We start from the raw sequence: 15517 nt of genomic DNA, 5'->3' as shown, positions 1-15517 counted from the left end.
TGTGTGTGTGTGTGTGTGTGTGTGTGTGTGTGTGTGTGTGTTTGTCTGTGTGTGTGTGTGTGTGTGTGTGTGTACAAGTGTAGTATCTATGTGTGCACTCAATTTAAGCAAAATGCATTGTTTTGCATTAAGAGGAATTCCCTGTCAATTCTCATCATGCATCCCAAAGAGGATAGCACGTATAACAGCTGTTAGCAGCACACTTTGTCAGTGCCTTGTTGCTTGCTGACTGTCCACCTCCTTTACTGACAAGCTCTTCTCTCTGATCCCCTTTATGCCTTGCATGCCTTTTTGGTGATGATATAGTTTAATACAAAAATATGTGAAACCAATATGTAATTAAGTAGTATAAGTAATTGAGATGAATGGATTTGAAGTTGCTAAGAAAATAATATACTTTCCCCATGCTTTATAGCAGGAGATTAACGTGGCACCCCGCACTGTTAAGCCCAGTATGACAGCAGGGTCAAACTGTAATGGAACCACAGATAAATGATTGGCTCTGCCACTGAGAAAAATGTATGTGTGAAGTGCAGGAGCCTGTTGCATGTTGGGTGATCCTTTAAACTCCAACATGTGATTTATGCAATGCCTCTTCCAATGCCAGGCCAAGTACATTTGAGACCATACTGTATATACAGCTGAGGTCATGGTTGCTCACAGCAGAGAAGAGTGTGTGAGTGACAGTCCAATGCAGTCGTCACACATGGATTGTCAGGATAGACAAACTGCCAAGAAATATTTTAAATGAAAGCAATTAATGGTGTTCATTTAGGGAAAGAACAAAAAAAATAATAATTCTGGAATATGTCTGATGGAGATAGCCAAATAGACACAATCCAGATACCATAAGGCATATATTAATGATAGGTGTGAAGTATCACCTTTTCCACCTCTCTTTTCTATTTTCTAAATCCTTGGTGTACAGTAACTCTGTTCCTGAGCTCTGCCACCGTGACATACACATAAATACTCACTATCACCCTATCACCTTTACTCTGTACTTCCCTGGATCATATTCCCCTCCGACATTTTGAACCTCTCAATCCTTTCCTGTGTTGTCACGGAAATGACAAGCAATCAAACTGAAAGTGTAATGCTCAGTGTCACAAAATAGGGGATCACTGTCCAACAAAGGGAGGGAGGGAGCAGGAGAGAGAGTGGCAGACAAATATATTCTTGGATGAAAGAGTGACATGCAAGTAGAAGGAGCTGTCACCTTTCAGAAATGCTTTTAATTTTACACAGAGATTTTGCTCTCTGTAGCTGCCTCAGATTTCTTATTCATGTTTTTTATACCTACTGTATGTAGCTTAACGTATAGGCACTTCCCCTTGAAATGGTGATTAAGACTAAATTAATTATAGTTTTATAAACTACAGACTGGCACCAAGCTATGGGTTGCTTGATGTATGTAATCATGTTATATTTATCTAATAACACCTTGCCTTCTCAACCAGAGGCCCCTTGTTGAAACTCACAATAAGCATTATGCAAAACACCAACTCTTAGTCTAACTGAGATTTCTGTAGGTTAGATGAGATTGCATTTTGTTGTTATGGACCCTATTTTTCTATGTTTTTGTGTCTAAGTGACTGATGGGAACAACAATCTTTGAAACCGGTCCAGTATTAACCAAGATCGCTGCAGTCGGCAGCAGCGAAACAAGCTACAATGTAGGACAATTGTCCAGCTTGTATTTACCTTCACAAAAGTGCTTGTTTTGCCACTGACAGGCTCAGATCAATATTCGGAGTGTCTGACAACATTATGGAAAGGATTTCTAAGGAGGTCAACCTTTCTGTTAAAGAGTAAGATCCTTTTTTTAAACATCCACAAAATTGTGTTCGCTAAACCCACCAGAGTCCATGTAAATAAACAGTAATTTTAATATCGTAAAATACACTTCATTCAAAGTTGACAGAAACAAAATAAAACTATAAAAAGCCGTTTTGGGTCGTCTTTCCACTTTTCCAACCATCACAACTCTCGATCTTGCTGAATACTGGACCAATGTCAAAGATTGTTGTTCCCATCAGTCACTTAGACACAAAAACATAGGAAAATAGCATCCAGGTTGAAAAAAATCTTAGTTACCCTTTAAATAAATACAAAAATCCAAACTAATATTACAAAACACACGTTGAACTCCACATTTGTGTCTGTTCTTTCAGAATGTTATTTTTGTCCCATTCACTCAACTCTCCTACATGTCCTTCCACCTCCTTTCAGAGAGCATGCTGAGGACAGCCAGCAGTCCGGACAGCTTGCGCTCCAGAACACCCATGATCACCCCCGACCTCGAGAGCGGCACCAAACTGTGGCACCTAGTCAAGAACCATGACCACTCAGACCAGAGGGAAGGGGACCGAGGGAGCAAGATGGTTTCTGAGATCTATCTGACCAGACTGCTGGCCACCAAGGTACCAAGAAGCTGTATATTTACACACACACACACACACACACACACACACACACACACACACACACACACACACACACACACACACACACACACACACGTACACACTTTAATCCAAAAATCCCACTCCAGCACATCCCTGTCATGTAGCCCACTTCCACTAGCAGCCTCTACCCCTGACCTTTGTTTAGCGGTGGTCTCAAAGCTCATTAACATTTTTCCTAACCTTTTGCAAAAATACAGATATATGCACAGGAATTAGTGTTTGTGTCTTAATTAGGAGGTTGACCTTTGATTATTAAGCTGTTTGGTTGGTGTTACTGGGCCCTCTGTTGGTGGCCTCGGGGCTTTCAGGCCCAGGCCTTTATTCTGAGATCATTATACACCAAATTCCTCCATGTCCTCCAGACTACACTGTGGAACCTGTGTGCAGGTTTTTATGCAACGTGTGTCTTCCGATGATGATCTGAAAGGTTATTTGGAGTCAAGCTGTTTGTGTTGATGTCCCGGAGAAACGTCCCTGAGTATGTTGTTAACCACCATTTAGCGGAGTGAGATTAAGTTCCTGTCACTGTTTGAATTTTTTGTGAAATAACATTTGCATCCCTGGGACTATTTTACATTCTGGGACTGTTAAAAGCTGTTACAATGTTGGCGTCTTTACCAGAGCTGTTTCAAGAGCAGTTGAGAGAGGTTTGTGAATGTTTTGCAACTGGAGGGTTGGTTAGGTTATTCTCGTGTATGGTCTAATGCAAAAATGTCCTACAAAGCAGGATTTAGTTGTACGTATATCATATGTGCCTACATTAATATCTTAATTCAATTATTAAGAAGGAGATTAACATGGCATGAAAAATCAATTAGAATTAATAGGCCTATGTGTTTTTTAATCCTTCATAATCTAAAATTTGCACAGAAACTTTTTGTTGTTTGATTTTTGCCTTATTAACTTAAACTATACTTCAGCCCCAACTCAAGAAAGCATACAAAACTGAACAAAAACTATGAAAAATGCAGCAACAGGAGAGGTGTCTTGAATGCGTTTGAGTCCATAGTAAATTGACAGCTCTTCCTTTACGTTAATTCTGCCATACCTTATACACAGAATACACATGGACTCCAGCTGTTTTGTCCCAAATCTGCTTGCATACTCGTCAGTGGTAACTCATGCACACAATCATATACATTAACAAATAGTAACACAGCAACTGCCTACAGAGTCTACTAATTGTGCCAGCCTCTCATTTGCAAGTACTAAATATCTTGGTGATAAAGCTCACCCTGGTACTTCCTCTCCTATCCCCTGATTCTTCAGTCATTAGCTCTAGATTTCCATTGTTCAAGCTCCAGGTAGGAAAGTGCAAGGTTAGCTGCATCAATGCTGGCTTGATTGCGAAATGATTAACATGCAAGCCAGGGGGGAAAGACAATGGGGGGAACTTGGAGCGCTGCAGTTTATTCTTATTTATTACAGCACCCACAGCTTTGTCTGTTTAGGAAGCTGATTTGTTAACGTGTGAATATGCAGATCCAACTTCCAGCTGGTTTAAATAAGGTTTTGTAAAAAGTGGCCTGGGTGATTGAAGATGGAAAAAAAACGCACTAAATGCTTGTGGGAAATATCAAATCGTTTCAACTTGAAAGCCTTTAGAACCTCCTGAGTTGTGTGATGTGGTGAAAACATTTCAGAACAGCCTTAGGCTGAACTCACATTGGGCCCCCATCCTAAATACTGTAAAGAACACTGAGCGCTCTGCACCACCACAAACTCTCAGAAAGTTGGAGTACTAAAAGCGAAGCACTGTCACACTCAAACACCTGCTACTGACAGCCATCAGCACCAGCCAAACCATCACAATCAGAGAGGAATATGCAAGCAGAGGCCGTTGTTTAGTGGTGTTCTAACTGTGTTCAACTGTGTTCTGTAACATTACCTTTCTGTACATGTAAATGTACATAGGGCATATTCTGTCCTTCTCTGTAAAAGTTTGTGTACTCTGATAGGCTCACATATGCCATTACTGGTGTTTACATTTCTACAACTTTTAAAATACACAGAATGTGGACTAGTTTGTTTTAAGATGGTTCAGTATGTATTACAATAGGAACATAAAAGAGACATTACATTAATACATCTTCTGTAAACACACACAAGAAACTAACTAAGTTAGTGTTGGTTCTCCTGCTCAGGGTACGCTCCAGAAGTTTGTGGATGACCTGTTCGAGACCATCTTCAGCACAGCGCACCGAGGAAGCGCCCTGCCTCTCGCCATCAAGTACATGTTTGACTTCTTAGACGAGCAGGCAGACAAACACTCCATATCAGACTCTGATGTACGGCACACTTGGAAGAGCAACTGGTGAGTTTGTGTGTGCAGTGAAAGGGCATCATTGGGAGTGTTTGGTAGCTGGTTTGTGTCTCGATTAGTGTTGTGAAAAACTTGCTGTAGTACAAAATATTTTTTTTACTGTAAGCCAGCAAATACTGTATGCAACACTTTAGAGTGGTGGTGCGGCAGAATGTAGTGTTCCTATTTCTCTTTGCCTCAAGTATTTTATAACTCAGACTCTTCCTTTGTTCAGCCACAGTGTGCATGCAACTTTATTCATTGCAGTGTGCAATTTTGGACTTTGCATCTTAATAGTCCTTCTAATCGTGCAACTCTTCCTCTATCTTCTTCCACCTCAACCCTTCTATTCTCTCTCTTCTAGTCTTCCTCTGCGGTTCTGGGTGAATGTGATCAAGAACCCCCAGTTTGTCTTTGACATCCATAAGAACAGCATTACAGATGCCTGCTTGTCCGTGGTGGCTCAGACCTTCATGGACTCCTGTTCAACATCGGAGCATAAACTAGGGAAGGACTCGCCTTCAAACAAGCTGCTCTACGCTAAAGACATCCCCAACTATAAGAACTGGGTAGAGAGGTACGCAAACATATGTTAAATTGTTTTGCCTTAAAGCGGTTTTAAATAAAATTCTGTTAAGATCTAAACTGTTTTTTTTTTTTTTTTTTCTCCAGGTACTACTCTGACATCTCCAGGATGCCAGCCATCAGTGACCAGGACATGAGTGCCTACCTGGCGGAGCAGTCACGCCTGCACGCCAACCAGTTCAACAGCATGTCGGCCCTAAACGAGATCTACTCCTACATTGTCAAGTACAAGGATGAGGTAAGATGTCAGCCATCTCTGAGGACACTCAAGATATTTTCAAACATGTTAAGAAAAGCCGTGCTTAGTGTAAAAAAGTCTGAGCTGATTTTTCACATGAATAGTCTTCTAACCTATCCGTTTTTTGTAGGATTCTAATGTGAAAATTCTATAGGAAGTGTTGAGTTTCATTGATGGCAACTTTGATATCGGTCGGGAGAAAACAACGCAAAAATGTTCTGTTCGAAAAGTAACAGAAAATGGAAAAGTTCTGTTAAAAATAGAAATTCAGAGCAGTGGAGTGGCTTGATTGTTGTTGGACTGATGGAATTAGTGCTGAGGAAAGTTACATTATGCTGAATTGACCATGTGAGAGCCTGTTTTTGTAGGTAATTCCAAACTCAATGTTTTTTTTTTTACCAAGCCTTTATTTGTCCATGCTGGCCATTATTTGAATACCAGCCAGGTGGCATGTTGGTGTCTTCTGACAGCCCTGTTTGGATAGAATGAATCCATGTTTTAGAAGCAATAGTATGACACTGTGACATGGACTGACCGCCTCCCCTATCTATCCTCAGATCTTGTCAGCGTTGGAGCGGGACGAGCAGGCGAGGAGACAGAGACTGAGGAGCAAGCTGGAGCAGGTCATCGACACAATGGCCCTGAGCAGCTGAGGACCATCCAGCGCCTCCATTTCCTCCTTCTCTTCACTCCTCCTCCTCTCCATCTGTCTCTCTCCCTCGCTCCTCTCACCCAGACAACAAACAAAACTCCAACCCCCAACAGTACGACAGACAAACTGCAAAAGGACTATAGCAGTATACTGCAAAATGGGGGGGGTTCGGCAGAGATGGGCGGGCCTGTGTACGCTTACATGTGTATGTGTGTGTTTGTCTGCAGCCCCATACAGTGTGTGGGCTCTGTGTGAGAGACTGGGACACCAGACATTTTCACACATGCATACATGGAGAACCATGTCAATGACATTTGAGCATTTGATTATTGTGGATGTTGGTGTTTGTTGTTTGCTTGACTTTGATTTCAAGAGTTTTGTCGTGATGAAGCGATGGCCAGGAAAGAAACAATAGAAGCCTGGAAAGGAACTCAATATATGGCATCATTCACAGGATGGACGAATCTGTGATGAGCCAATGAAGAGAGGCTCTGTAGGTCATGTGACTCCAACGGGTGTCACAGTTTTAAAGGATGTTAGATTTTGTTTTGTTTTTGTATAGATGTAATCAACTGCCCACTCTCTGATCTCTCGCCACTTGTATTACTGCTGAATTTGCACAATTTACAGAAACGTTAGGAAAGACGATATAGATATTATATATAAATACAGCTACGTTTTTAAAGAAACATTAGGGAGAAAACATGTTGGTTGTTTTTCATTTAAACCAACAAACACACAAAAAATAACAACAATAAAACATGATTTGATATTTCAAGTACAAAAGAAAAAACAACGTAGACAAAAAAAAACATTGAAAAAGAAACAAAAAAGTCGTACTGTGCCATGTTTTCTTTGAATGTTGTTTAGTGCAAAGACATTTTGTTAGATGGAATGTGCTACCGTATGATTTTAAATATGAACATGCCTAGTGACTGAAATGAATTGTTTGAGTAATGACCCATCATAAGATCCTTGTTGAAAATGACAGGAAGTGAGTGGACGCAGTTTTCTGTCTTCTCAAGTTAGTACAGTTCATGGTGTCATGGTGATAACATGAAGTTGCTGTTGTTTCTAATTCAATCAGTGCAATCTTTTGGTTTCAGAAAACCAAATATATACTCACAGGATATTTGCTTTATCATGGCCAAGTATCCCACGCCACAGCTGGTTCTGTTCTCCAAGGGTCAAGAAGTGACAGTTAGGTGGATCATGTTATAGTAACTGAACAATGAAGTAGCTACATTGCACTACCTGAAATATTTCCGTTTGCCCCGATACCACAAAGCCACCATATCTAACCGTTAAGGTGTGTTCACACCAAACATGAAGTACATTTTTTGCACAGTGCGATTACTTATAAAGTCCAGGCAATCGATTATTCATGCCAAGTGACGCAAATATGCGTCTGCGCGTGTCAAAGTGTTTGAACATTTGCGTATTGCTGTGTCAGCGTTGAGATTTTCCTGACGTCACAGAGAATCAGAAATGGAGGGCAAACGTATTGCCGCCGTCTCCAGGCATATGGAGCTCTACGACTCAACGTCAGTACTGTACAGAGATGGAACAAAAAAGGAGATAACTTGGGGAAAAGTGAGAGAAGCCATCGGATTACATGATAACATCTGAGATATGTATTTGTTACTTGATTCTAGCTATCAGTTGTACTTACCAAATTAGCACTAACGTTAGCATTAGCCGCCTTCCCCAGTTAGTTAGCACTCCAAATAACACTCCAGCGGCCGTATTTGCGCGAGTAACGCAAGACGAAAGTTTGCTTTGCATTTGGTCTGAACACACCTTAAGGATTCCACAGCTTGTGTTATCCACACCTCGACGGGTCATTTATTTTACAGTCCTATTAGAGCAAAGCCTATGTCTTGTTGCTCTCAGACGCCGTTTATGTCTTTACAGGAGAGACAATGAGGTCAGGTAGTGCTTAGCTGAGCCCCTCAGTGGTGAAACAAAGTGGGGAAAGCTGTTTTCAGCCTAAAGCCCCTTTTTTCCATTTTCTCAATGTTAATACCCTAATAGAGGGACACAGAAAATATATACTGTGTGAGTGTTTCTCTCCACCTCTAACCTATGTATTTGAGAGAGGGGTTTTAGCTTTTTATCCATGGGCAGGTTGGGGGGGTATAGAAATATACAGAGGTGAGACACCTCTGTTCATTAGCTACACAAGGCTGAGTAATCCTCCCCTTAGCCTGCAGCTCTTGTTTCAAAACTAGCCTATTGCCATGTGTGGCTTAAGCTTTTTTTTATTATTATTATGAAGATTGCTCTCTTAAGAGGATTTCTTTATTTCTCTTTTTTTGAAGTCTTGAAGTCAGGATTTTTGACTCTGTTGTGAGAAACAATGTTTTCTGATTTTCTTTTTTTCTGCTTGCCGAAAAACCAAACTGTGGTCTGTATATCGTTTTTGTTGGTGTTTTCATTTGTAAATTGTATACTTTTTCATGATGAACAAAAGCTGCCATTTTTTGTTATCAGGTAGGTTTGTGTTTTTTGTCTTTTTATTTTCAACATGTAAATTGTACATTGTACGGTACACAGAAGACAAAATTATCTTCGGTTTGCCTGAAGTTGAAATACTTGACGGAACTCAAGGTTTATTTTCCTGATCTCAAGGATCAAAATGAAATTGTTGCATCAGATGAGCATCTGTGTCTTTGTGATGGAAATGTGACTTGCTGCTTTAACTCTTCTATCTTGTTTTTCTATCAAACATTAGGGCTGTCATTTTATGCTGATCATAAATGCTGTCGCTGTCCATTTTTACGCCAGGTTCCTTAAAAAAAACAAAAAAAAAAGTTTCTCTCATCCAATAATAGTGAGCACACCTCCCAAATTAATGTCAACCCACAATTTTGTTTACATGTCTGAGATGTGACATTGCTTTCTACAGCTGCATACATATCAGCCTAGTTCAACTGGATACCTGTAGGGACTTGATAGTTAACTCTGTAATCTGCAAAACACAATCTTGAGGGACCACTCTGCTGAAGTTAGGATAGAAATTTCAATTCCAGCTGACCATGTTGGCTACACACATTAAATGATCTCTGTTAGAATCATCTATATTAAAGAGAATACGGCAAAACCTCCACTAAAATATGCTTAGTCCACATACAATCATTATAAACATGTTTTTTTTCTTCAGTGTACAGCCAAGTTTTTGCTGCATTTGTACATTTTGGTGCTCTTACTGTAGATCACAGGGAAAGGAAATAGATGACTGCTGACGCCAGAGCTCAGCGGTGCTGTTAACAGCAGTTCCTTTAATGGTCAGTATGAGCACAATGTACAGTACGGACAAATCCACTCGCTCCCTGTAAAAGCACACAGACGAAAACCAGCTGAGGCTACAGAGCCCAGTTGGTGATCTGTCAGGCTTTTTAGAACACAAACATTCTCAATTCATTGTCAGGTTCATGCTCCATTTGTGTCCGTATTCTCTTTGTAATTTGGTTGATTAAATGAGTGCTAAGGAAGATGGCTAGTTTATCGTTTGTATGGCTACTTGCCTTTTAGATTGACCTGCTTGGATGCATCTTTAGAGAAACTTCCCATTTACCATTCTCTATCCTTTATTTTGCACCATTTAGTGTGATAATTGACTAGTAATAATTGTTGTGGAGGTGATATACAGTTTGGTGTCATCAGGAGGAAGCAAGCATCAGCTGACTTACAGTAGAACTTGTCACAAGAACCACATGCCGACTGCCGGTTGACAGAGTTGCTGGGTTTTATGCTGTTTCTCTGTCAAATCAGAACAAATGAACAAGTGAAGTTTACTGCGCTGGCATCAGTGTGAGCTGAGTCAGCCCATAGTCATGTATCACATGTTTAACTGTCAGCTCTTAAGACATGCATATTCATACTTTTGCCTCTCCAAAAAAAACAACAACAGTTCAATCAGATGCAAGTCCTGGCAACATTCTGTTTTCAGTTTTTTTTCCAGCTTTTTTCCAGCTTTCTTCCGATTCTGGAAAATTCAGTAGTTGTCCTTTTTTTGTTAATGGAAGTTACATAGAATCCAAGGAAATGCAAAGCAAATGGATTTCAGACAGAGCTGGCAAAGGAATTTTATTACTACAATAACTCTGATTACATTTTAGAGTTTCAGACTTGAAGCGACTGTCACAAGTTTGCAGGTTAACATTCATTGTGTAAATATTCTGTTATTTCCTATTTTGCAGATTTACTACTTGTAAATAAACACGCATCAAGGAGAGATTAAACATTTTTTGCTAAATAAAATGTGGCTTGGGATTTCTATTTAATGACATACAGTTTTTATATACATGTATATGTTCCCATAATAGCATTTAATGTACATTATGTTCTACTGTAGCATGGGGTTTACGATTCCACACCTCACACCCTGCTATAGCCCAGTCTACTGTGATTCCTAATATGTGTATATTTGTTATTTTCTCTACCTGCAACTCTCCTTCCCACTCATTTTCATAGATTGTCCAGTCATCTGTGCAACCTTGAAGAGATGCTCATCCTCAGTGACCAAGGAAAGGGTAGGCCTAGCTATCTAAGCGGTGTTGTGTTTTTCACTTATACCTGCTTAACATTCAAAATTGACCAACAACACAAAGACCCGGTCACACTCAAAAGTAGCACAGCCAAAATGTGCCCTCATGCCTTCACAAAATATGTGATTCTAAAAGCTTTTGACGTAAGGGTTACTCTGAAACTACTTTGCTAGCCCGGAACATGCTAGAGCTAGTCAAAATAAAAGCTCTCTGAGATTCTTTCTATTTACTTTGTAATGAACTTTACCGTTAACTCCCCCCCCCCCCCCCCCTGGCGTTTTGTTCTTGCAATTTTACATAAATTAATTCAATAAAGAGTAAGAGGGGAAACAATGCTCTCTGAGCTAGCAAGCTTGCTAACTGTTCAGTCGCCCTCAGGACAATAAGTTCAGTTATTAAACATTTTTATTTTTACCATTGACTCCTGTCTCATAACTGCTTTGAAACTACGCCTCTCTTGTGTGGAGCAATTTATACCTTGACAGAGGAGGTTACAATTAAAGTGGACGGTGCAACACAGCTAATAAGCAACAATAGCTTCCTCCATTTTGGACCTTCTGGCTCTCCGTTACCTTAAAGGTCGGCACTGTCAAAGCAGTTTGCTATTGGTCCGTAGCATGTTAAAACGCTGTTGTGACCAGACCTTAACCCATGTTACTCTGTAGTGAAGCACCTAACGGGGAAAATTGTATTGTTCTAGTGTTCTAGTTAAAGCAGGGTTTAGATATGGCTGGGTATCGAAAGTAGTATCAGACATTATCAAGTACCGAAAGCTAGAATTGAATGCTTGTTCAGATTGCTACACTACTTATTCTTTAATCAGACAGTTTCTGCTTTAAATACATTTTTTTCTCCAATTTCTTAGTCTGCATATTAAGCTTTTGTATGGCTGCCTGTGTATCGACATTAAACATTTGAAATTGGTTAGGGTTTGTCACCCTAAATGTAAGTTATCATTAAGTATCATTTGGTATCATTGATAGCGCAAATAGTACCTGCACTAGTACTGAAATGTTTCCATTGATTCTCAGCCCACATTAGCCTCTTAATGGGCTGTTTCATTTAGTATCAAAGAATTTAGGTTCAAAATGTTCACAGTCAAGAGAGACCTTGTCAGCCTGCAGCATGATAGTCCCTCCCTCTCCCTGCCTTTCATAACATGAGCAGCATCATTAATCATTCTTAAGGGAATGTACTTAAGTGGCTGGTGGAGGTTTGTTCTCTGGAGGTGTTAATACTAACACGTTTACCCCCTAACCATACATCATGCTTGCACTGCCATCAGCTTACATGGGCACCTAGATGGAAGAGTGGCTCTGAGTGTATACTACAGATGAGCGTAATCTGGCTCAGGCTAGGCCAGTGATTTTCATGGCAGGTATTGTTGCTGAACAAGAAAGCAAGCAGCAACAGAGAGAAGCCCAGAAGAAAGCATATTGAAATGAACCAAAACCACCTTGTCCTTTTTTCATGACTTGCCTTAAACTGTCAGCACTCCCCCACCCCCCTCCTCCAGTGGATTCAATGAGGCCAGATAGACAGAAAATGTTATCGTTCGCACCATGTGTAACCAGCCGGGCTAATTCAATTAAAATTCCATCCAAGGAAGAACGCTGAAATTGCGTAATGGTCGTGGGAGCACTGAATCTCGTAATGATCCTGTCAGGAGGCAAATGATCTTGCAGCGCGAACATTATGATGAATTCCTTGCAAAGCACAAGATGCTTGTTTCTCCACCTCCCCCCCCCCCCCCCCACCCCCTCCACCCCCTCCACCACCTCTCCTTGCATGCAAAATTATGTTGCCATAGTTAATAAAGCCATGATCTGTATTTGCCACCCCCCTTTCCTCCCCTTTCCTCCCCTTTCCTCTTTAATCTCGTTTAGTTACAATTGAAGAGGGCTCTCTGTTTTATCACATGCTGAACCCAGTGAAATTGGAATTCTATTTTAGCTGAGGAGTCTTTTGGTATCTGTCAATGTGTGTTGCATCAAGAGCATGGCAGAACTGGGGCACCATAAGTGGCAGTGGTATCTATAGGACCCCTAAATCTGGTGTGCTGTTCAGTTCCTCCTGGCGAGGCGAAGGTGATACCCGTGACTGGTTTGGGGATGCTACGAGATGGATTACTGTCACCGTTCTTAACTTATAGTGCACAGAAAAAGCTGTGTGCGTTTGAAGGAGAGGAGTGGGTGTTAAGTACAGGTGCTGCCAACCTTCAGCCCACTATACAGACATAAACAGTCACTCCATACAAAACCCCTCAAGGCAAGTGCAAGTCTGCAGCGTAGTGAGTATTTAGTAAAGATGTATCTGTGTTCTGTGTTAGGTTAGCTGTTAAAGCCTCTACCTTGCTATGAATCCAGAAGCCACCTGACAACTTGTAACTCGTACAGATTCAGTTAAAGCTGCTCAATATTTTTACATTAACAATGGATCAAATGACTATGTGTAATGTAAAAGGTGTTTTTTGCAGCAAGAATCAACAGAGAATTATCACCTAACTCTGCAGTTTCCCTAAACTTTACCGAGCTTTTTATCATCTGTAGCTTATTGTTTTGGTTTTGATTCCCCAAACTTTAGGTCTAATGTTACTTTATTTGATAAACCCACTGTGCACTACCTGCTCATCACCAAATAGCCGACAGATAAAGTTAGCAACCAGCTGGTGAACATAGTGGAGCTTTTAGCTGTCAATGAGCAAGATATGAATACTGAACTTCATTTTGCCTGATGGATAGTAACACGACAACTGTTTGCTAACACATTGGCCATATCCACTTTGTAAGGTTATAATATTTCAGTGTTGTGTTTACAGCTTGTTGTGATGTCCCCAAGTGGGCAAAACATCAATTAATGCCGGTTTAAAGGAAAGGTTAAGATAGTTTCATCTTAAATCTGTCTCAGTACAATTTTCACATTCCATATGTACATTGAGAGTTATTGGTCTGTAATGGCCGTAAGTGATACCTTCCAAACACAACTACACTGTAAAAGTACAGTCCGAGCGTAAATTCAGAATTTTCATACTGCCTGGAAGATGTGGAAGTCTGGAAGTGTTAAAGAGCATTTATCCAAAAGTTACTGTACCTCTCGCGGACGCTTGTGGACCCTCGTGGCCATGCAGACAGGGAAACTATAAATTGCCCATAAGAAGTTCAGACTGCTGAAGTCTCAACTTCAACTGAATTTTAGAATGCATTTTTGTACAGAAAGAGTACTGTGGATTTTGTCCCCCATTTCTCACAGAGTCATCATTACAGCAACCATTAAATCATTCAACAGACACGTGGCAAGTAAGTGTTTTTGCTCTAAAGTTTAGTTTTTTCTCATCAAATTGGACACCACCAAATTAGAAGCCACACATTACCTAGTTATTCATTGGTTATTTCTATAAAGATGTAAGTAATTATAATGAATTCATTTCTTGTCTGATTAGTACTTGTATTCTATTCTACGTCTATTCTATTATAATTCAGTTGTTTTGTGGAGTATCTGAGGTCACTCATTTTGAATATAACCTGTTATTAGACTAGTTGGCAGACGTTGCTACTAAACTGTGGTTTTTCAGTCAGTCAGTTAAAACAAAAAGACTTGCATGTACCAAACTGTTTATATTGTATACCATTTATGTATCACATGTTTCATAAATCCTTAAACCTGTTAGAAATCTATTATGAAGAGCAGAAACCAGCAGATTCATGCCTTCGACAAGAAGACAGCACATCTATGGCTCACAATCACACTTACCCCTCTTAAATAATGTCTCAGTTTGCAGCCAAAGTCACATTAGTTCACGGCCACGGCCACTAGTCTTCTACAGGCCTCCATATTTCAAATGTCCTTTACAAAAGGCAACTTCTCCAAACCAGTAAGTGCATTTTAAGGGCAGCTTTCACCTCGTCTCTGCATCTGAGGCAGAGTGAGTGTTCACCGGTTGCTCTGACTGGCTTGTTAATTTCTCCACAGGTAGAAACCATTACAGACGGCGTTTCCCTGTCAGTGCCAGAGGAAATCCATTCCCTGCTCCACTGACCAAAAGCTTCCTGATATCTGATTAACACACATGGGTTGACAATCTATATGGAGTGTTGCAGAGCTTTTGAAGAGGTTGTCTATAGTATCTTCTGGACCTAATCTGCTGAACATAACCCAGCCACTCATGAATGATGGTTTCTGAGGCTGATGGTCTGCGTTCTTATTTGATATATTTCACCCATTTTCCCCTTGAGCCAAAATGCTTCAAATCGATGATGGGATGAACTTGACTTCCAAGTGCCACCTTTGAACTTCCCTTCTTCCCGAGATGCACACACGCAAACATGCATCATTCCCCACGGAGACCCCCTGCTGTGAATGGGAAAAGGTGGTCTGCCTGATTCGTCTGTCTTCCTTGCCAGGTGATGGGTCACATCCCCCAGGATCCAGAGAAGTCTGTCCGATTAGCCCATCCACCCCTCACACCTCCACTCAAGGATGGAGAGATCAACTGAGTCTGTGCGTATGGGTGATTGTGTGTGTGCAGAAATGCTTTTTATTATCTGCTCTGTGTGTACACATATGGTTTGTGTGCAGTCAGAAGGTCAGAGGAGTCAGGGTGAAGTTCAGACTTCTGACACAAGACACTGTCAGTCACTTTAATCACGGCTCAACCAGCTGATGGTAATGGCTGCAGTACACAGTGGCTCCTACTACCTCTTTCTGTCTGCATTTACACACACA

The 15517-nt window shown here is 40.7% G+C and overlaps 1 protein-coding gene across 4 annotated transcripts in view; it reads left to right on the top strand.

Annotated features, from left to right (window-relative positions):
- Positions 1–8567, top strand: part of plxna1b (plexin A1b) — a 197189-nt gene extending 188622 nt beyond the window's left edge. For all 4 annotated transcript variants that reach the window (XM_078248071.1, XM_078248069.1, XM_078248070.1 and 1 more), the window contains exons 28-32: positions 2233–2423; positions 4613–4782; positions 5135–5347; positions 5443–5593; positions 6151–8567. In XM_078248071.1, coding sequence (XP_078104197.1) covers positions 2233–2423; positions 4613–4782; positions 5135–5347; positions 5443–5593; positions 6151–6246 — 821 coding nt within the window. In that variant the 3' untranslated portion in view covers positions 6247–8567. The remainder of the gene's footprint in view (positions 1–2232; positions 2424–4612; positions 4783–5134; positions 5348–5442; positions 5594–6150) is intronic.
- The last annotated feature ends 6950 nt before the right edge of the window (positions 8568–15517 follow it).

This window comes from Sander vitreus, chromosome 4 (assembly GCF_031162955.1).
Source record: "Sander vitreus isolate 19-12246 chromosome 4, sanVit1, whole genome shotgun sequence".
Lineage (NCBI taxonomy): Eukaryota > Metazoa > Chordata > Actinopteri > Perciformes > Percidae > Sander > Sander vitreus.
Note: the sequence above shows the minus strand (reverse complement) of the source record. Positions and strands in the feature narration are given on the sequence as shown.